General features: G+C 40.8%; 3 protein-coding genes across 7 annotated transcripts in view; 1 reads left to right on the forward strand and 2 right to left on the reverse strand.

Annotated features, from left to right (window-relative positions):
* Positions 1-3,730, reverse strand: part of RB195_002131 (uncharacterized protein) — a gene marked incomplete at both ends in the record, with an annotated part of 10,928 nt that extends 7,198 nt beyond the window's left edge. For both annotated transcript variants that reach the window (XM_064199232.1, XM_064199231.1), the window contains 2 exons: positions 3,605-3,657; positions 3,722-3,730. In XM_064199232.1, the coding sequence (XP_064055112.1) occupies positions 3,605-3,657; positions 3,722-3,730 (62 nt within the window). The remainder of the gene's footprint in view (positions 1-3,604; positions 3,658-3,721) is intronic.
* Positions 3,731-4,571: 841 nt separating this feature from the next.
* RB195_002132 (uncharacterized protein) lies at positions 4,572-5,668 on the reverse strand (the record flags this gene model as incomplete). 2 transcript variants are annotated; one of them, XM_064199233.1, is made up of 5 exons in its annotated part: positions 4,572-4,716; positions 4,774-4,898; positions 5,012-5,163; positions 5,468-5,476; positions 5,659-5,668. In XM_064199233.1, 5 exons carry the CDS (start codon positions 5,666-5,668, stop codon positions 4,572-4,574), a joined length of 441 nt encoding a protein of 146 aa, XP_064055114.1. The 2 variants fall into 2 exon arrangements, with proteins under 2 accessions (XP_064055114.1, XP_013298108.1); XM_013442654.2 differs by lacking the exons at positions 5,468-5,476; positions 5,659-5,668 and having other exon boundaries at positions 5,012-5,155.
* Positions 5,669-6,027: 359 nt separating this feature from the next.
* Positions 6,028-20,458, forward strand: RB195_002133 (uncharacterized protein; the record flags this gene model as incomplete). Of its 3 annotated transcripts, none has more annotated exons than XM_064199235.1 (46): positions 6,028-6,059; positions 6,725-6,767; positions 7,292-7,387; positions 7,479-7,589; positions 7,913-8,029; positions 8,112-8,180; positions 8,237-8,376; positions 8,440-8,549; positions 8,646-8,768; positions 8,847-9,082; positions 9,259-9,391; positions 9,453-9,531; positions 9,586-9,719; positions 9,785-9,849; positions 10,352-10,442; positions 10,516-10,616; positions 10,673-10,969; positions 11,081-11,173; positions 11,246-11,361; positions 11,423-11,546; positions 11,811-11,994; positions 12,238-12,326; positions 12,444-12,510; positions 12,572-12,626; positions 12,696-12,738; positions 13,115-13,184; positions 13,254-13,562; positions 13,671-14,233; positions 14,725-14,772; positions 14,833-14,991; positions 15,045-15,183; positions 15,289-15,368; positions 15,423-15,569; positions 15,714-15,788; positions 15,846-15,909; positions 15,969-16,087; positions 17,072-17,203; positions 17,273-17,362; positions 17,417-17,484; positions 17,551-17,641; positions 18,827-18,901; positions 18,958-19,080; positions 19,396-19,569; positions 19,636-19,789; positions 19,841-19,983; positions 20,336-20,458. In XM_064199235.1, the coding sequence occupies 46 exons, from the start codon at positions 6,028-6,030 to the stop codon at positions 20,456-20,458; spliced, it is 5,694 nt and encodes a 1,897-aa protein (XP_064055115.1). The 3 variants fall into 3 exon arrangements, with proteins under 3 accessions (XP_064055115.1, XP_064055117.1, XP_064055116.1); XM_064199236.1 differs by having other exon boundaries at positions 10,516-10,613; XM_064199234.1 differs by having other exon boundaries at positions 10,516-10,613; positions 10,673-11,173; positions 13,254-14,233.
* Between the last annotated feature and the right edge of the window lie 350 nt (positions 20,459-20,808).

The raw sequence follows: 20,808 nt of genomic DNA on the forward strand, positions 1-20,808 counted from the left end.
GAAGAGATTGGTGACCAAAGCCATTTCCATATTTTTTGTGCAAACTGTGTGAAAAGGACTTCTGCACACTTTTTGCAACACGAAGTCTCGCAGATACACGAGGCATTGATTGCAAGCCACCATTGGTTGCCGAACTTGGAGAAGACTATGGAGAGAGAGCACCATTCGTAGCAGTGCCGCGAATTAGACCTGTGAATTTGACTTCTCGTACCACGCTGGTTCAAAGAAACAAAAACAATCAAACAAATGGCAAACGTGAAAATTCGTAGCTGGCAGAAGCGAAGAAATACCATTTACTAGAAGACAGAAATTTGCTAAAATGCTATTGAAGTACTGGTATTAAAATATTTTCATCTTTATTATATTCTATTTCTACTCTAAAATCTATGAATTATCTCCAAATTCTGATCAAAGCACATGATGCGACCGAAAAATAGGATAGTCAGGTGCATAGGTCGAATCAGAGGGACAAAGAAAAAAAAAACGAAACAAATCAACATTCTGTCCCTGCAATATAACAATGTGTTTTTTCAGCTTCGTCTCCTCGCTAAGGCAAATTTGTGCAGAAGAGATGGAAGTTTGGTACGACTTCTAAAAAAAGGAAGAATTTGATTTTACGCAGTTTACTGTAGTTTAAAAGTAAATTTAACAAAATTTAATGACCAAAAAAGCTCAGATTCTGTGCACACTGTTAGATCTGGGAGATCGCAAATAACTTCGTCATAAGAGGTCCAAAAGAAAAAGTTAAGGTGGTTTTTACGAGAATTGTCCTAAAAACGGTTATTTTGCTGTATTCTTCTTAGTCTTTTCAAAATTTTGATGGGACGAATTTTTAAATTTCTGGACTTTTTTTGGATTTGTTCAATCTAAATTTTGAGAGCATCAGACGGTCCAGAAAGGAGAAATTTTGCACATAGGGGTTTTCTTAGACCTTCCATCCGAATATTTGGGTGATTTTCAGGAACGCCATCCCATTTTTTTAGAATGGAAAAATCGCAAAAATCCCAATATTTACCCACGCGCCGAAAAGTGAGTAATTTTTAATAAAATTCGATAACTCGTAGCAACTTAGAGCGAAGCAAACTTTTTCTTTTGGTTCTCTTATGACGAAGTTATTCGCGATCTCCCAGACCTAACAATATACACAGAATCTGGGCTTTTTTGGTCGTTAAGTTTTGTTAAATTTACATTTAAACTTCTGTAAACTACGCTAAATTAATTTCTTCATTTTTAGAAGTTGTCTCAAGTATCCATCTCTTTTGTAAAAATTTGTCCCAGTAGAACCTGCGTAGCCCCATTATTACATTGTCAATACATTGGGCATTGTCAAAGCAAAATGTTGATGCTTCCATTTTGCTGGTGCGACGGGTCCCACGGCGTCGAGTTGGTGCGCCGGCGCCAGATACCTATAGAAGGAGGTGCGACAGGTCCACCCGCGTCAGACTGGTGCGCCGGAGCCAGATATCTAGAGAACGGGTGCAACGGGTCCACTGGCGACAGTTTGGCGCGCCGGCGCCAGATAGCTATAATGTGGGGTGAGACGGGTCCCGCGGCATCGAAATGGTGCGCGATAACTTCGTGTGTATGTCGTAAAAGATAAATGGGATGTTTCATAGTCGTGGCCACTGGGTGCGTTGCTTTTCACCTTTGTGACTCCTCTACATGTCTATTTCCTTCTTCATTCGTCTCAATTTGGCAGCATGCCTTCCTCAGACAGTGGAAACATACATGCAAACAGCTGTTTAAATAGTAGCGAACAGTTTACATGATCTGACGTAGAACGTTATCTTTATCAGTAGGATAAAGTCTTTCACGTCATTTTCTGCTAAAACATCATTCATTGATAACTCTTGGAGGGAACAGGAGGAAAACCAATATTTTGAGTAATACTTTCAAATTGTTTCTACATTATATTGGTGTTTGAAGCTGAAGTTTGAATATTCTCCAAATGTAGAACTGACGCAGTTAAAAAGAAAATTATGAAATTCTTGCCTTTATTTATAATAAAAAAAGATACACAAGAGATGCACAAGTCCAATTTCACAGAGAAGAGCACTAATATTGATTTTCGTTGATCAGTGAGGGCGAGCGAAGCAAAAACCACAAAAAGTCTGAAGTCCGGCTTTCGCCGAACGTTCAGACTGGTCTTTTATAAGCACTGAGAATCGGCGTTTAAGTGACAAGACCTTGTAATTTTTCGTTGGAATAGAATTCAAAATAATGCAACCAGTCTGAATGTCCAGCTAAAGCCGGACGTTAAGACTGGTAATATTTATAATTTATATAATCATCTAATAGTATTTACTGAAATATTTTGTAACGTATGTAATTATTTAATCACTACGGAATATTTTGTACTGGCTATCATGCTATCCTCAATTCGCAATTGGCACTGCACACCCTCTTACGACCCTCTTCCCTTGCAACACCCTCCCGATGGGGAAATCCCATCACACGATTGTCCCCTGTTCGTGGTTTCCACTTCGTGTTATCTCTTTCATGTCGTTCATCACAGAACAGTGTACGTTGCCACTGAACTGCTGTGAACCCGTAACCCTTTATCAACTCCCAATCTCATCACCAGTTGGTCGTATTCATGTTCATTCTTGGATTACGGTAAAACGGGGACAGTCGGGTCCTGAAGTGGTTCTGAACGAAGGACGACAATAGCCTCGCTCGGACTGCGATGATGAGCGAAAATGATAAGACGCCCTACCGCGCCGCTTGCAACTGCACCGAGCTTCAGATCGTTTTGATCGCCTATCTAGTCGAAGGGGCCTACACAATATGATTATTCCAATGGGCTTGATAGGGCAAGTTGGAACATTGCGTTTAACTTTTAGTAGAGTTCAGAGCCGCGTAATTTGGCGGTTTTGGTGGCTACTGTCTACAACAGTGCGCCCAATAACTACAAAAACCGCAGAGCTGTCAACTAAGAACTCTGCGAGCAGCTTCATAGTAGGGTCAAAACGACATGAAGCACGTACGTAATTTCGTACGCGGCTTCTCTTCTCTTCGGTGGAATGGAGGCTAGGAACGTGGTGAAGCCCCTACTGGCACCACCCATGGCTGCAGTTTGCCACGGTTCCACCTTGGTTCAAACAGCTCCCCATAGGTACGATGGGGAGAAGCCGGACCCTCCTCAGGTGAAGGGATTTAGCCCATGCAGCTCAAGTGATGGGGGTCCTTTCGCCAACCGTTCAAAAGTGAAAGGGGTAATTTCACCAATCGTTTAGGGGTGAAGGAGATCCCTTCCCTGACCGCGCAGAAGTGAAGAGGTTAGAGCACCGGCTCCAACTATCGCATCTATGCCGCTGCCTCCACCACGCCGTTTCGAGCGCGTACGCAAATGCACCGCAACTACCCTCGTGATTCGTGACGTTTTGACCCGACTGTATGGTATCTGTATTCGAAGTCGGATGCAGTCGTAAATGCTGCGCGTTGCTTGAAGGCAACTTACAACGAATATGACATGGTGAGGGAACCTGCAGAAAAAGCTGGATATTGGGCTTTCAATCAATCGAGTCGTTCTATCCTTCACTCAGAACACAAAGTATGATCTAACATCTAGATTTGAGAGTAGGCTCGAATATTGTGAGCTTACGTGCATGTTTTCAAATCCTCAGCGTTTTGGGTTCGTACGTGAGTGGCCGTCGCCTGAAATTAAAAGATCGTTTTTACACAGCCAGTTCAATCATCAGTCACTGTATCAAGGAAATACCACAGTCATCGGAAAGAGTATTGAAAGCAGCAGAATACAATCTGAACCATACCGCCGTAGCAAGTCAAAGGATGCACAAGAATACCGTGATAAAGTGTAGCACGCTGTTTATCACACAAAAAAAAAAGTCAACAAGACATTCACATGAATAGGCACAACATACAACACAGAACTTGTCGACTAGCTCATGAATACAGCAGTAAGAGAACATTTGATCATACATGTCCACGCTTTCTTGCCAACTATTTCATCGACTCCACCTTCAGCACAACCGCGCACTGCTTCACGTCGTTTTGATCCGACTATACTTTAGGATGAGCTCCGTATCGCATCCTTTTCAGCCGCTTTCAGGTATTGGTAACTTATTCAGGTATTGGAAACTTTATGAAAATGTCACGCCCAAAAGCATACTTCACCCAAAAATTTCTTTTACAGGTCCTAACTGTGCTATCCATCCCCACAAATCAAGTTGTAAATCCGCTACAACTCTTTTTATACGCAGCACTCTCCGCTAGTCCTTTGCACTACCATACGGTTCCTTTTTTAATATCAAATGAAAGAAAACTAAAGAAAGATTCGGGGCTAAACTCTACTATTCTGGTAATACGCTTTTAAAATGTTCCTTTTCGACCACTCAAAAATGTTCTTAGTAACTACATTTTAGAACAGATGTTTGTTCGCCATGATCTTTTCTGTACTCATGTCACAAACATAGCTGTAATCCTACGAATACCTCACAATGCTTACCTCCTTGCTATCGTTTCGATAAGAAATCTATGATTGAGATTGATTGGATGGTACTGCGTTTAAACAAACGAAACAATAACGATTTATTGGATAACAAAAAAATTTACTCATTATCACTGCCTTCGTCCTCATCTTGGTTGATGTGGAAGTATCTCAACTCGTACGTGTTCTTGTTAATGGCCACGATACGAAGCCAGTCACGAAGCGAGTGCTTTTTGAGGTACTTCTTGGTGAGATACTTGAGGTAGCTGAAAAAAAGCAGACTCGATAGAAATGCGAATGCAAAGAAGAGGGGATGGTCTCACCGCTTAGAGAATGGAATATCGGCAATAACTGAAACCTTCGTTTTGTTCAGCTCAACCTTTACACCAGCGTTAGCAAGTTGCCCACACTTCCCATTAATCTTTATCTTCTCGTTTAAGAAAGACTCCTAAAATGCTTATTGGGACTTATTAGGGACCATGCACACCCTAAGCCCAACAATGCAACAGGGACGGAAACCCTATCGACTTCAGAGGGCAAAGGATCTTGGTAGTAACCCACGAAATCTTCGGTCTTAAAGATTCCATCCTCGGCAGGATTCTTGCATTCGATGTTGAATTTAAGATGGACCTTCTTCTTGCGAATTGCTTTCTTTGATCCCTTGACGCTCTTCGCGCTTTTTGCGACGGGCTTAAGTGCTACCATGGTGGACCCTTAAAAAAACGGATATAGCTAGTGTGATAGGAACACATCTGACAATAAACAAATCCAGACAGAAAATTAAGAATCATATATCAGGAATTGTGTATCTGTTGATGTGACAGGTCGAACTACCATTACATGTTAGCTTAGGAAATGTGGGAAAAAATGTGCAAGTTCATGTTTTTGCTTGACCAGCAAAACTATATACACAGTCCTCACCACCGAAAATCTAGGCCCAATGGTTACGCTCCTATGTTGGATTCAGTTATTAATAAAAGAAAACTGAGTTAAACAAACGCTTACGCTTACACTTACATTTTAGGACTACAGGTTTATTTCATAGGCTAGCCATAACGCCCCATCTGGTTTATCCAAAATGAAACTGGGCAAATGTGTGGCAGCTCCCTGCGCAGAAAAAGCAACTCTGTAAGTCACTCACACAACGTTTTTGTTAGTATCTCAAACAAAATGCGAACGCAAAGATCCGCACACACTTGCTGACTTACGAGAACTCATAGTACAACAGAATAACACTAAGTGAGGACTTCGAATCGAACTAATTCTGTACCGAGACTGGACCAACTACAACACACGAAACAACAAAAAAAGCAAAACGACCAGCAATCGGTCGGTTTAGATACGGCCCAAAAATTTCGCCGCGCTCCTCGTACACCTGCGCATCAAAGTACGGTACCGTCTTTGAACTTTTCTCGGTGATTTCGTTATTTCGGTTTCAACTTCGAACATCTGTTTCGTTCGTCATCCGGCTATTGTTTACTACCATTGGGAGTTTCTTCCCTATGCGCGATTGCTTTCTTTCAGGTCTTCTGTATCGGTTTAAGACCGAGACGTCATTCACGTGGCGAGATTACTAAATGGCTTCAGATTCAGTGGCACCGGCACCACCGTAAGTTTTCGAGTTGTGACCGAGTTGTGACCGAGTTGTGATCTATTGAGCTAACGATGGATGAGGCAAGTACACATTTAGATCAGAATAAAGTCGATTTCCATGGAAAGAAGGCTGTTTTGATCTGCGGACTCAAAGATAGCTCTCTTTTAGTTGTAGGGATAATGGGAAGGTTTTCCTTTCCTCTCCATATTTTAATAGCACAGTTTGTTTAGACACATTCCTCGGACATCTAACTCCTACTCCTTCGCCGATCCATAAACTCGTAACAACTTGAATTGTGATGAAATCTGTTTGCCATTGTTGATATTTCTAGGATTGTAGAAAAAAGACCCAACCAATTCTGAGATTTTACATTTTGGCATATTCAACTAAAATGCATTTTTCTTCGTATCTCTAAAGATACCTTTGAATGAGGGGATTGTTTTTCTTTTTGGTTGTAGCCACTTTCTATCATTTACGGGTGAGAGATCGATGAAAGTAACCGTACGCTGCCGGGAGAAAATAACTTCGGTTAAAAAACATATGTGCGAAGTTCTCTGAAAAGATCATTCTGCTACATTCGACCCTCCTCTCAAAGACGCCTGATTTGGTTTGTTCTTCACAAGAATGGAGGGTTGTTTGTATTTACAGATTTTTTTTTTCATTTTATGCTAACATTTTAGTGAACCGGAGACTGGCCCGACTCAATCAGAAGATCCAGTTGAGGTTAGCGATTCTTAGGTTCTATTATTCCTTCAGACCTCGTCCTCTGCTTTGTTTTTGAAATCTTATGATGGGTTTGTTCGGAAAAGCAAATCAACTTTGCTTTTGTTTACGATAGCGGTGCCGTGGTGGCTAGTCCATTTTTTTACATAGCACATTCTTCGACCTTCCCGCCCACATTAAAACAATTCGTATGTAGCATTTCCGACTCTTTCTCGTGGACTTGTTTCTGAGGATTTTTCTTGAAACATTCCGCTTATTTGTTGACAGTTTGCAACTAGATTTTGTTGAAATATGGTGTGTGGTATATAAGTACACTTGCACCTTTGTTTTCCTAGCATCTGATCGCGCAGAGAAAACCAGTACGTAGCGCTTTTCATCATGTGCCCTCTCTTCGTCGGAAAATAGTATCTGTGTTTTTTTTTTTGTTGTTGATCTCAATTTCGATCTATAAAGAATTTGGGAGGAAAATAGAATTTATGGGTAGTGGAATTCCCAGCATTTTTCTGATTCCAGCGTATTTTTAGCCTGCAACCGAACAAGTATGGTCGGAGCTATGTGAATTATATCTTCAGGATGGTGATCGTCAGCATGATGATCGTATCACTCAAATGGATAGCTTTGTGAGTTTGCGCTGTTTTTTCTTTTACTAAAAACAAATAAAAGTATTAGTGTCTAGCTTTGCTTGACTACGGAAGTTGTTCTTCGTTGCAGATGAGACCTAAATGCAACAGATGTATTGTATTCCGTGACAATTGTGTACATTACTTGAATGTTCTGACGGATCTTGCTCCACGCATCCCTTCTTTGGAAGCACTAATACCGGCATGTTTTCTCCTCTTTTTTGAATTCTACCATTTCGTTATATTCGTTTTTCGTCATTATTTCCGTTTAGTACCTCCTACCTACTATTCACTCCTTAGACTTGTGCTCGTGGTCACGTTTTACATTATCCTAAGTACTCAAAATCTTTATTAGGCGATTTTGTTCGCTATTGCTATATTTATAAACCTAAAACTGTGTAAGTGTAGATAGTTTGAGTATTGATGCGTATATGGCTTCTATATTATATGCCGAAAATTGAATTAATATTCTTTCAACGTTGACCTTGTTAAATCACATGTTCACCTCCTCTTATTCATGTTTAGGAGAATGCACTACTTAAGAAGCAGAATGCAGATTTGACAACTCAGCTTGAAGAAAGCATACAAGGTGAGCAGACTCTTAGAGCTCGAGTGACAGCTGCCGAGGAGGAAACATTGAAGGTTGGTGTACACTCAATTGCGCCGTTCAGTAGTAACCATTTGGTAGCGATTAGATGATTAGCAGAGATTCTTTTTTTTTTAGGTGAAAGAAACCTTGGAGTCACTGGAGAAAAACCACGCTGCAGTGGTGAGAGCTGCAGAAGAGGGAAAGGTATACTTTATCTGATTTTGTGTGCTGTGTGTGTCCTCCGTCAGTGCTCAATTCAGAGACATGCGCATGAAGCGAGCGTTTGGCGTGTTAAGTACGAAAAGACGCTGGTTGTTTGTGAAAGAATACAAGAGAAGCGGAAAAAGCAAACAATCAATTTCGATAAAATGCTCGACTTAGCAGAAGGTTATAAAAGAGAGTACGTTGTGTGATATTTAATGAGGATTTTACTCTCTTAGGAGTATTATTTTCTTGGTTTTAGATTGGAATTAACAAAAGTTAAAGCTTGCCAGGAGAGGGAGCAGCACGCTGGTCTGCACGAAGCTGTTAAGAAATACACTCCGCGTCTTTATACTTTGTTGAAAGATATAAGTGTGTACTTTCTATATAATTGGTGCATCTCCGAAGAACCGGGCATCATTTTTCCACAGTGTTATTGATTTTTTAAACACATTTGACTGGTTCTAGTGGCACATCCTTCATTCAAGACCATATATTCTGCAAATATTCAAGAGGAAGCCGAAACGTTGTGCTCAGCAGATGTGAGGAAAGCTTTCAATCTTTCCCACAGTTCCGAGGATGAAGACGATGGTTAACTTTTTTTTTGCTCAAAATGATTCGATGTTTGATATCTTTCATCAAGACTGCTGATTATACCCCTACTTTCAGGGATGAGCGCGGAACTAGAGAGGCTTGTTAATGCAAATTCATCGCCAGAACACCCTAAACTTTTGTCAGAGCTTCCTCTCAAGAGTGAACTGAACACAACAAGAGAGGTTATTCATTCTCCTGCTGCAAAATCTGCTAGTGTTGCCGTTGAATCTGTTTTGTCCATGGAGTTAAATGATGACGAAGCAGATGATCTTCTATCTGCTGGAGCTGAAGCTTTAACAATGTTACCTGCTGTAAGTGTCAGTTCCTTTTCGAAGATTTCAGAAGCAACCGAAAACGAGTTTTAAAAAGGTGAAATGAACAGTGGTTGCGTCTTACTGTTACTCCTGTCTTCTAGAACTTTTTATAGTTCTGCAGTATCCTAGCCTTTTCTTCCTTTTTCCTTTTTTGAAAATATTTCTTCATACAGAATGTTGCGACTAGAGGAACCCGAGGAAAAGCAAGAGGACGCGGTTCTAGAAGAGGACGTGATTCAAGGCACGTTCATACTCCAACAACTTTTGCTACTACCATTAATCATGAAGAAGTCACTAGACGTTGCAGTAAGTGATTGCAAAGGATATTTTACTGAGTTTACATTTTTCGCATAGTTGGCGTCTGCAGATGAAATTTTGGAATCGAAGCTCAAGAGGAGCACTAAACATGGTTCAGAGCCATGCAGTAGTGGAATGAAGCATTTGAGGTCAGTGCGAGTAAACAGTTAAGATGTGGTGCTGCAAATGTGTGTTTTATTAAGCATTCATGGGAAGAAAACTCTTTCGATACGTGAACAACAAGAGGCTCAGATGAAGATTTCTGTTAAGGAAAAAGTTGCTATTCTGAAGAAATCTGAAGAGGTTAGGAGCAAAGTAGGATTGAACGAGACTAAAGGTGGATTGAAGTGTTCACTCCTGTCGAGAAATTCCACTTTGTATGCTGAATTGTTTTTTTCTTAGAACAGTGTTTGGGGAGCGATAGCGGAGCACGTGAGGCATACAACTCGCGATTGCAAAGCAGTCAGGTGAGGCAGAAAGATTTTCTGTCTGAGGTTGTCTCATCAATTCTAAAAGAGTAAGCTAACGTGCAACACCCGACTAGAGGTATAATAGAAACTGGCGATAACGCGATTTATTCTTCTTATCTTAGTTACTGAACGGAGCGGTTACGATCGATGTGAGACCCTGGCTATAGGTGCAGTAGGGAGGAGCCGGACCATTCTCAGGTGAAGGGATCTAGCTCATGGGGTACAGCTCAAATGAGGAGGGTCCCTTCACTTTTGGACTTGCAACTATGACTGTCGATAGCTCCATCGCTACAATTCGCGATGGTCCCCGACCCTTGACCGCAATTGCTTCCAGTCCCGGCGCGGTCTCGAGCGCAGCCGCTTTAGCAACGGCGCCGAGTTTCATTTCGTTCATTTTGACCCTACTACATCTATTAGCTTATTGTGCTTATTATTGAAACAGGCAGTTTTGTGGATCACAGGAATTACTTCGAAAAAATTTCCTGTAAGATTATTTCAGATTGTCTCTATGGACGAAGCTGATCTTTCAGTGGCTAGAAATGACCTGACTTTATCTGCTTCTCCTTCGCCTGCATCCAGCACTGTTGAAGGTGCAAATTTTTTTTCAAACTTCTTAATACAGGTTTTCTTTCCGATATCTACTGTGTTGGTCTCTTTTTAAAGGTGAAACACTTGGAACAGTAGATGGTGATGCAATCGATCTGTTGGCTCTTGAAGAACTTGGAATCGTGTATGAAGACGGAGTCCTCAGTAACGCCAAAGCAGTTGTGTCTTTAAGTTGAAAAAAAAATTCATTCTTTTATTCCATTTCTATTTTGAGGTTGAAAGTGACAAATCCATAGTTGTGGGGAGTTGTGGATCTGCTACAGGACTAGAAGCATCCACGCAAAACGTTATTGCTGGCGACATTCGCTTAATTAAAGATGGTGTTCACGACTTCGTAAACGATGCTGAAAAGGCTGAGTGGGCGAAACCATGCAGTCTTCAACAATCTTGTGATATTGAGGACGAAACTATGAACGCAGACGATCTGGCGACCCGGAATGCTGTAGAGAAGCGGCCGGATAAAGCGTGTGAACTGCAGCCCAGCCCAGAAGAGATTGTTGCAGCGATGGAGGTGACACCTCTTCTAAATCCTGATCCTTGCAAGCCGGCTAGTGACCCGTCCGCAGAAATTTCTCCACAAGACAATTCTGGTGAAAAGTTGCAAGCTTTCATGATTGTTGAGGATATCTCTACGCTAGAAAGAAATGAGGAGATGTTAAATGCTGAAAGTGGTCAGGCACACAAGAACATGCGGGCAAATGAAGATCAACAAAGTGTGGGTACCATTTTTTTTAAATTCCCTTCCTTAACAAATGTTATCTTCGCTTGTGATGCATCAGTGGTTTAGGGAGAAGAGACCAGTTTCAACACTGAGGATATGATACCAAACTCTGAGGGAAAGCTCGTAGAGCCACTTCCTGAAAGAGCTTCCAGTACTGCTGATGATAAATCTACAAAAGTGTTGTGAGCTATTCAGTTGTTTTGATAGTCTATCTATTCCGTTGTTAATTAATTCCCTTTTCAGTGTGAAGCCACCAAAACCGCATTTAGCGAAAGAGACTAAGCGCGCTCTTGGTCTTATGCGACGCCTAGAAGTTGATTTGAAGGAGAAAGTGGAGCCTATTCCAGAATTTCGTAAAAAAACCAAGGTGCATTTTGGTGTCTTTTTTCTTTGCACTTTCAGTAATTTTCAATTTGCCGATGCCCTAATGTCATCTTGAAGAGGATTTTTATGAGATTTGTCTAGTTTCTTTGAAAAAAAAAAAAAAAACTAAATCTTCTAGTGTTTATTTGGAAGCTTAGTGGTACCTTTCTTGTTCTTGTATCAGTGTTCCTTTTTTCAAACGATGTTCTGATATCTGAGAATTGGAGGTCAAGAATGGTTTATCGTACTTGTTCTTCTTTTGTTTCAGAGAACATCTCGTGAACGACTGCGTCGCGAAAGCGTTGAGAACTGCGCCAAGTTTTCTGGAGTTTCGGAAGCGACAAGTTCTGCAAATGAATCTACTCATGCTGAATTTCCATGCGATCGAGAAGATGTGATTGATCATGCTAAAAATGCAACTTCTCTTCCGTCTCTGGAGTCGAATACTATAGGTGCGCTTTCTGTACTTTCTTATTCCTTTCTGTTTCAAGAAGAAGAGTTGTAGAAGATTTGAAACAAAGCAATTTGTCACGTTATGGGAGTCTATTTTGTCTGGGTGGAACTGTTGCTTTTCTTCTTTCTCTGTTGTCCCTTTGTTTCTACACTTTAATGAAGTAACAACTAAAAGTAACAAATGAAGCTGTCGCAGAGTACTTGACTCATGCTTACTCCTTTTTTATTGTACTGTTTTACAGCCAAGGATCATGAAGAAGCTATGAGGCTCCATGCGCAACTTAATCTTCCTTCTTTGCGAGCACGTAAAGAAGCAGAACGTGACAACTCGGTTTGATTTACTCGAACTTTCAAACTTAATTTTATTATTCCTGAAAATATGCAAATTTTTTTCCATTTCGCAGTGGGGAGATTTATTTACTTCTCGGAATATGTTCCTCCATTTAAGGTTCTTCTCGGGCTTTCTAAATCAGAAATAGGCGTAAAGGAACGCGATAAAAGAAGGAGGCTATCTCGTAAGTTATCCATTTCTGCATATTTTTCAGCTGTTATTTAGGCTTATTTTGAATGCTACAGAAACAGGCTCCTTCAGTGGCAAGTCTTCTCCTATTCCCGAAAATGTACAGAGAATGTAAGTGAAAGTTTGTGTAACAGATACATATCAATGAAAAGACTTTTTTGGTTTCTTTCTTCATTGCAGTGAATCTAAGCCGACGAAGCCAAAGGAAGCCCGAACAGCGAAAGTTAGTTTTTTTTTCGGATTGGATGCTTTTCATATCAATATTTTGCAACAAAGTCTGAGGTCTGTACCGATCCCTTCAGTTCCGCTTTTGAGTTCTGCCCTCCATACAAAAAGTTTAATACATTTGTTATTCGCTTTGCGAAATTCAAGGTCTTTGGTTGGGAGGTTTTGTAAGATAACATTTATGTAGGATTATTATCCCAATTAAGAAGCAATCAGATATATCAGTTAGCTTAGTGCCGCCTCGCATAGTGCTTCTAAAGGACGTTTATTTCCTGCACATAGTTGTAGGTTATGCTAAGCGTTTTCCATTTGGTGTTTTTTGGCAGGTATATTTCTCTATGTTTATCTTATTCTTCAATCACTTGCATTTTCAGTCACCTGATGCAAACGACATATCTGAATCCATCCTTGATGGCGCGAAATTTGTGGATCCAACAAACGAAGGTTTTTCGAAACGACCTTCTTCAAAGCCTCAAGTTGACTGTGTTCCAGGAGTGAACCCTAAGAATTTAGGGGCAAGCCCTTTGTCATCAAATGAAAGGGCAAAATCTGCTGAAAATGTTGGCAAGGGACGTCGCTCATTGCGGACGTCTGTAACATCCGTTACAAAGGCCACTACGGTCCGAAAATCGCAGTCGCCCATTTCTGACTCACAACAAACGTTTCAAAGGAGTTCGCACTTCTTGCGCTCCTCTAACGACAGCAGAAGCCGTGATGTTCTTCCAACAAATGAATTCACGATAATGTCACCGAAGCCTCACCGAGGATCAGCCGTTGAAACAAAAAGTGCTCAGCCCAAAAGTCGAATCCGTTTTTCAGCAGGTACATCACCGACGCTAACCCGTAGATCTACTCGTGTACGCTCTGGCCAAAAAGTAAATTCGAAACAAAGTGAACAAGAGAAACAAAACTCTCAAAGTCCAACTACAGAAATACCGCAAGGTAATGCTGAAACTCGTACTCGGACTCCCACAACCACTTCCTCCACCCCATTCCTTCGCTTTACTCGTCGCAGTACCGCTGAAGAAAATGCTGTTCTTCCTCCTGAAGATGAACACTTCAAAGTTCAAAGTATTCTCACCGAACCACGTCCTACTCGCTCTAATTCTCGAAGAAATGCTCAGTCACTCACTTCATCCATTTCGACTCGTCGATCTTCTGTTGTAGCCTCGGAGAATTCGAATGAACAAACCGATAACGATTTGAAAAGGGCTGCTATGCAAATAGGCCATAGTTTGGTGAAGAAGCAAGAGGATTGTCGTATCAGATCTGCAAGGAGTTCGCGAAAACGAACATCTCAAAATGACGAAGTCCTCTCTGTCTCAGTACAACCTTCTACGAAAAGGCTGAAAACGCTGAGTGTCCAGCTCCAGGCAGACTCTACGCCTACGTCTCGCACTCGAAAAAAAGTTGATGTTGGAAACAGTCGCATTGAAACGCTGGAACAGGAGCCTTCTTCACGCGTGATATCTAGGACAGGTCCGGTTGCCCCGGTAAGAAGAAGTTCTTCTTCTACTTTTTCCGGTTATATATACTATATATTATATATAATATAATATATATTATATATATAACGTCCCATCTTTGCAAATGATTCTTTCTCCGATCAAACCCCCAACTCTAAGCATCGAATAATATCACTCATAACTAATTAATTAATTTCCTCTAGCAACAGAAAAACTGGGTGTTTTAAGAAAACGACCGAATTTATAGTTAGTTTCTGAATTCTCATTCTGGAAATTAACGAATTAAGAAGAAGATCATTGGAAGATGTGTATTCGGAGCATACAGGTCTTCATACTCAGTTTTTCATTTATTCTTTATTGCTTTACACCTTTGTGTTTATGAATTATACCATTAATTGTTTTTTTTTACCTTTTTTGGTTTCTAGAAATGTCCCTCGTCACATATGTGTACAATTTTTTATGTGCTACAAGACTTTTTGTCCATTTTAAAGAGAAGTTTCTTGAGATTTCTGTTATAGAGAAGGCGTAAGATCAATGATGAACCGACTGTGACGAAGTCTGTGGCGGTTGGTGGATGCATTGTTTTTTTTTTCTTCTCGAAGAAAGTACATTACGAACGATTACAGGCAGCCGAAACGCTATCTGAGACCAGTACTGATGATGAAAGTAGACTATGTGTAGCTGATGATGAGGATGAACGAACACAGGAGGTATTAAAACAGCCTGCAACGCCAGCTACGCAAATGGATGACGACGACGGACGGCTTGTCATTGATAACGATGAGGTCAAGGTCCTCAGTTTGCTTCTAGATGCTTGTTAGAAAATCTTTAATTACAGGATGAAGAACGAAAGGAGATAGACATCGCAAAGAAGAAAGAAGATAATCCTAAGTTCACGACAGTAGCAGAAGCTGCCGAAATATACAATGAGAAAACTAGCACAACGAGTGCTGTTGAGGAAGGCAAAAATAGTGGAGGTGACTGTTTGGCAATCCTTTTTTCACATTTTCTCAAAGTAGCGCGGCAGAAACGTTACGCCAAGGTGATGAGTTACCCTCTTTTTTATTTGATTATTTCTCTAGGATCAGCACCTGGAGTTAATGAAGCCTCTACAGGAAATTGTTCAAGCATTGCCCATCCAACGGTTCAGAGCATCCGTCGAGTATTGTTTCCCTTTTATTTTTGCTCCTATGATCTCTTACACTGTCGTTTACAGGATCGCAGTGGAGTTCTACAATTTGCCAGGCGTTCTGCGCCGAGTATCAGTGCTGGTCCAGCTGCCATGCAGAAATCTGGTTCAAGGATTGCTAAGCAGTTGCAGAAGAGTGGCGGTAGTGCATCTCCACCGGAAGAAATAGTCACGGTAAGCAAATTGAACCACTTTCCGGTTGAAATACTGTGGCTCATTTGTGATTGTGAGATTGCCATTTATTCCTGCTCACAGATAAGTAGACGGTTAAGTTATGATGTATTTTGCACTGTTTTGGCCTTTCAGCGCTCTGTTCAGGCTACGAGCGGTGCATCTAACCGGCGTGAAAAAGAACAGCAACATTCTTCTTCGGCAGCGTCTGTGTCAACAAAGGTTTTTTTTCTAGTCATTTTCCGAACTTGGTAGTCTATATTTTAAATTTCTTTTTAGAAGTCATCCGAAATTGGCAAAGGATTTCTGGGTGCAACTAATACACGAGTGACAGATAACAAGAGTCTGTTCAGTTTGCATTTTTGAGGAACGCACTAAAATAGAGCATTAATTGCGTTTCAGAAAATATCTCCTCTCAACTGGCTGCGGCTCTTAGTAGTAGAAAAGGAAAAAAAAGGAGACCTGAAGGGCCCGCGATGGGAAATGACACTGCAATAAAGAAAATACCACTTTCAGAAAGTGTAAGTTCAGCAATCTCCAAGTCCTCTCTTCTTGATACCTCAGCATTGGGAACTGTAGTTATGTTTTCTTGTTATGCCAACGAGGTTTTGATGAAACTTTATTATTGACCTGACGTTTCGACAACTTCGTCTAAATCAAAAGCCTGAAAATGGTTCAACCTTTTTAAAGTTATGCATATCCCACCATACTCCTTCTCTCTTCTTGCTAAGCCTCGACTTCTTTCTCAGTACACTACGTAAGAACTCCAAAAGGAAAAGCAACTGATCAGTTTCACCGACTAGAGGGCTAATGACCGCGTTCTTACAGATTGTTGCCCAATTCGAATGAGATCTATACACTGTGCAGTATCCTTAAGTGGTGTCATCAGAAAGATATTGAGGTTTTGCATGAAAAGAGGAGTTTGATAGGATATGCATAGCATCAAAGGCCTCGCCCCATTTCAGGCCTTTGATAAAGACGAAGATCTCGAAACGTCAGAACAATAATACGGTTTCACCAAAACCCCTTTGGCATAACAAGAAAAAAAAAACATAAAAGAAAGTGTAATTGCTAGAGGACGAAGTACGTTGCAATGCAATTCTGGAGCAATGCAGTTAATAAGTTTTTGAAGTCTCGAAAAGTTTAAATCTTTCAGTTGTGTAAGTTGATTAGGTTGATTGTTTACGATAATATTGATGAACAGCGGAATACTTAGCATATAGTGGGTTAATGGGTTCGGTTGTGGTTTTTGCACTCTCGACTGGAGCCTCTTACTATCTTCATGCTGTGGTGGCCCTGGTTTCGAACCTGGATTACTGCTCCTAAATTAGTCGATGTTCAGATTTTAGTGGTGTTGGGTAGCCTGCTCATTAGAATTACTGCTTATTCGCTTTTGTCAAGTAAAAATGAAAACTTGGTGAATTTGAGTATGTCTTTTTCTGCTGAGAAAATATTTCTTCTCAGCCAAAATTAGTTCTCCACACTCTACAGACTATACATTTCAGCTACTACAGAAGAAATTACACGGAGCTCTTATGTCGGAACAAAATATTGAAGTGATCCGCAAAAATCTTGGTGAAGCAGTCGATGAAATTGGAAACATGGATCCTGAGGAGTTTGCATCCACAATGATTAAGGTGGGCTGTTCTAATTTTCATTTTTTTGAAGATTGTGGCTGTATTGTTATTTTACCTGTATTGTTCCAGTGTTCATTAAATCTTCCCTCTGGAGACATGTGGACTATTGTACAGGCGAACTATCGCAGTTCAGAATCGCAAGATATACGTAACAAAAAGGTTCGTTTCGCTATCGAGCTTTGGTGAAAGTTTTCCTGTTCAAAAATCTTCTAGGAAGATTCGTTCATGAACATCGCAAAGGAGCTCTCTCGTAATAACCAAATATGGGAGAAGTATGTCAAGTAAGTCATATATACGAGTTTTATTGTCCTCTTTCTATATCCATGACGTTTTTCTTTTTCTAATAGGAAAATGGTCACAACAATGACTACTCAAGCTCATAACGTTGTCAATACTACTCGTTATATACGTCTGCTTTCGCGAGCACTTTATCATGCGGTTAGTTCTCAATTCTCCAGCTCACTTGGATATTTTCGGTTTTCTTTCTTCTTAGTGTAGCGGTCAGAGGTCCCGCTTCCTGCACGATCGAAAAGAGGTTGGAATCCGCCCTAGTGCTCACCATGCCTTTCGCCCATCAAGGGACGATGAATTGGTACCAGACTTGTCTGGGAAGATAAAAACTGACTGACTCTGACTTGACACATCGGCTAGCCACCGCAAGTCATTGTATAGGCCAGTTACACGTTCGTAAACCTCAAACGATTCTGAATTGAAGTGAACGTGGGGGCGCATCCCAAACGGAATATTTAACTAGACTCTTTATCTTTACGAGGACTTAAGACATATAGGCTAAAGCTACTAAGTATAGTCGGATCAAAATGACATGAAACACGGTGCAGTTGCGTAAGCTATTGCACTCAAAACGGCACGGTGGAGATAGCGGCTGGAATCGAGGTGGCACCATCGCGAATTGGAGCAATGAACGGTTCCGCGGGGATCCTCGCTCGATCCTAACCGTTACGCTCCACCGCACCGCTTCGAGCGCAGCCGCTTACGCAACCGCAGAGTGCTTTACACACGTCGTTTTGACTCTGCAGTAAAAAAGGAAGATAGAGCAGGAACTGCGTACGAAATATTGAAATCCGTCTTTATTCTGGCTAACGTTTCGCCGTCGTCGTCTTTTTCAGAGGAAAATCAAAGACACATGTAATCTACTCCCTCAAACGCCTCGTCATCTCGCAACATATGAGATAGCAAACAGATTACTCATAAACATCGTCAGAGCAGCAGACCACAATAGCGCTCGTTGTTAGCCACAAAACCTCGATGTTAGCAGGCCATCGGCTGTTAGAGTTGCGCCGCTAATAGTGCTAATTAATAATATAATATAACAGCCGCTAATCTGTTGATGGTATTTCATTGGCTTTCATTCTTCATATACTACCGCAACTAAATGGACTTCAAGTTCTGAGAGCTCCAAAAAAAAGCAGGAGCCTTAATGACTTGATATGTAACCGGTGTGGCGGGTGTAGCGCAGTCGGTTAGAGGTTCTGCTACCTGCACATTGAAGTGGACATGGGGGCGCATCCCAAGCGGACTGATTAACGCCAGACACTTTATCCTTCTATCCTTTAACTAACTAGTATATTTTGTATTTTTGTAAAAGTTGTTGCAATTTTATAGGGTAGCTTGCTCACGGATGAAGAGAAGAGAGGCTACCTACGTGCTGCATTGACAAGGCTTTTTCTGGATGATACAGTAGTCTTTTCATTTCATCTCTTCTTTTTGTCTTGACTTTTTTTTTCTTTTTTCAGGGCGTTGCAATAAAAGCAGCTATCTATGCACTTTTATCTCCATCTTCTAGGTGGTTGGATTGGATGAGCGATAAGAATGATCCGTTTTCATTGCTTCTTTCCATTGCTGTGACGGCAACTCCGGTATGCTTGTTCTAAGATTTTGTATTGCTCATGACGGATACTATACACCATTTTTTCGACGCGAATTCCACACTTTCTATACAGTTTTTAAACTTCGAAATGTATTGGTTTTGCTCCGCTGCTTCGTCGTTTTCTCTTTTCATTGAACGTTCTTGATATTATGTAAGGACCTTAATTGAAACCACGAGAACAGAAAGATCTGTCTTTCGAATATTTTCTCACATCGTGAAGTTTCTTCTGTTTAATTACTCTCTTTATTTATCTGGTCTCCTCGTTAACAATTCATCAGACCCCTGCTTAAGAGTTTAGTTGCAGAATGATGGAAAAATTTTACTTTGGGCGTGGTTCCAACAGTTTCCCGAGGAACTTCAGTTGCAAGATGTGTCTATCGAGAATCTCCGAAGGGCTTTTGATGAACTCATGGCACGCCTCGATGAATTAGCTGGAGAACGTGGTCGTCATTTGGAGGAGGATAATCAACTTAAGGAGGTTGTTGTTGTCATAGTGTTGTTCACTAGTTAAAAAAAGTATGCGTTCCAACCATCAGTCTTAAAGATCACCGAGAAAGAAACAACTGTTATGAATATGGCCATCGCTTACTTTTTTCCTGGAAGTGAAAGTACTAATGTTGTCAAGACAATCGTCGCTAATTGTATGAGTGATTGTGTCAATCGTGTCAAGATGGCATTGAAACCTCGTGCAACACAAGGTTAGTTTACATACGTAGTTGTTTCTTTGCCGGTAGTGAAAGTGTTTACAGGTGAAGAAGCATGGGCAGAAGCATTTGCGGTCAGCACTCGTCTGCGCCTTTGCATTCACCTTACATTGAAGGCTATTGGATGTCGGGATAATTCACCACTTAGCCGTGACTTTTGTTCGCTGCTACAATATGAGTTACTTACGGTGCGTCTTTTTGTTAATTTTTATGAACGATGGATGCTTTGGATGAACTATCGTAAATTACACCTGCGAATTCTAAAATCGTTGGCTTAGTAGTGACGTATAAGGTTGCTTTGGTAAGCCGTAGACACTGCTGAATCCATCACTTAATGGCTATATGTAGGGTAAATTATTTGGCATCCTTATTTACTATGCAAGTTGTATCCAGCAGAACGTATGTTTCGGGTGGTTTCATTTACTGAACAATGCAACTATGTTTACTCCAGCACTTTTCTTCGCAAGGAGAATTTAATTAGTTGAAATCCCTCACTATATTCCTATGCTTTGTCCGTATTTATACTTCTGCTCATTCCAGATTCGTGATCTCCGTGACGAGATAGAAAAGCTGACGTTAGAAAGACCTTGGGTGGAGGTGTACCGTAATGTGGTTTTTGATGTTTTAAGTCTCGTACAAACTCTTTCTCAGTATGAGCTTTAAGATGTAGTGAATTTAATTTACCTGAACACCGTATTATATTATTTTTTTCCAACTCTTTTTCTTCACTGCTGAAGATATACAGCCATTTTTCAAGGCCATACCAACACTTAATTCTTTCTTTCTCGATATAGATCTCTTATTTTTCTACTTCTGTGTTTAAGGGGTTTTAGTTTACACAATTTCTTAACCACTTATTCGTAGCAAGTTACGGTACTTTGTTACGCCTAGTACGGTTTAATATCCGAGTTATCTCTTGCATGTCACTCAGGTATTCCTTTGAACTACTAGTTTCTATAGATATTCTGTTGATTATTTTGTGTGTCTTCTCTCTTTTTGTTGTACGCTTGATT

This window comes from Necator americanus, chromosome IV, assembly GCF_031761385.1.
Source record: "Necator americanus strain Aroian chromosome IV, whole genome shotgun sequence".
In the NCBI taxonomy this organism is placed as follows: domain Eukaryota; kingdom Metazoa; phylum Nematoda; class Chromadorea; order Rhabditida; family Ancylostomatidae; genus Necator; species Necator americanus.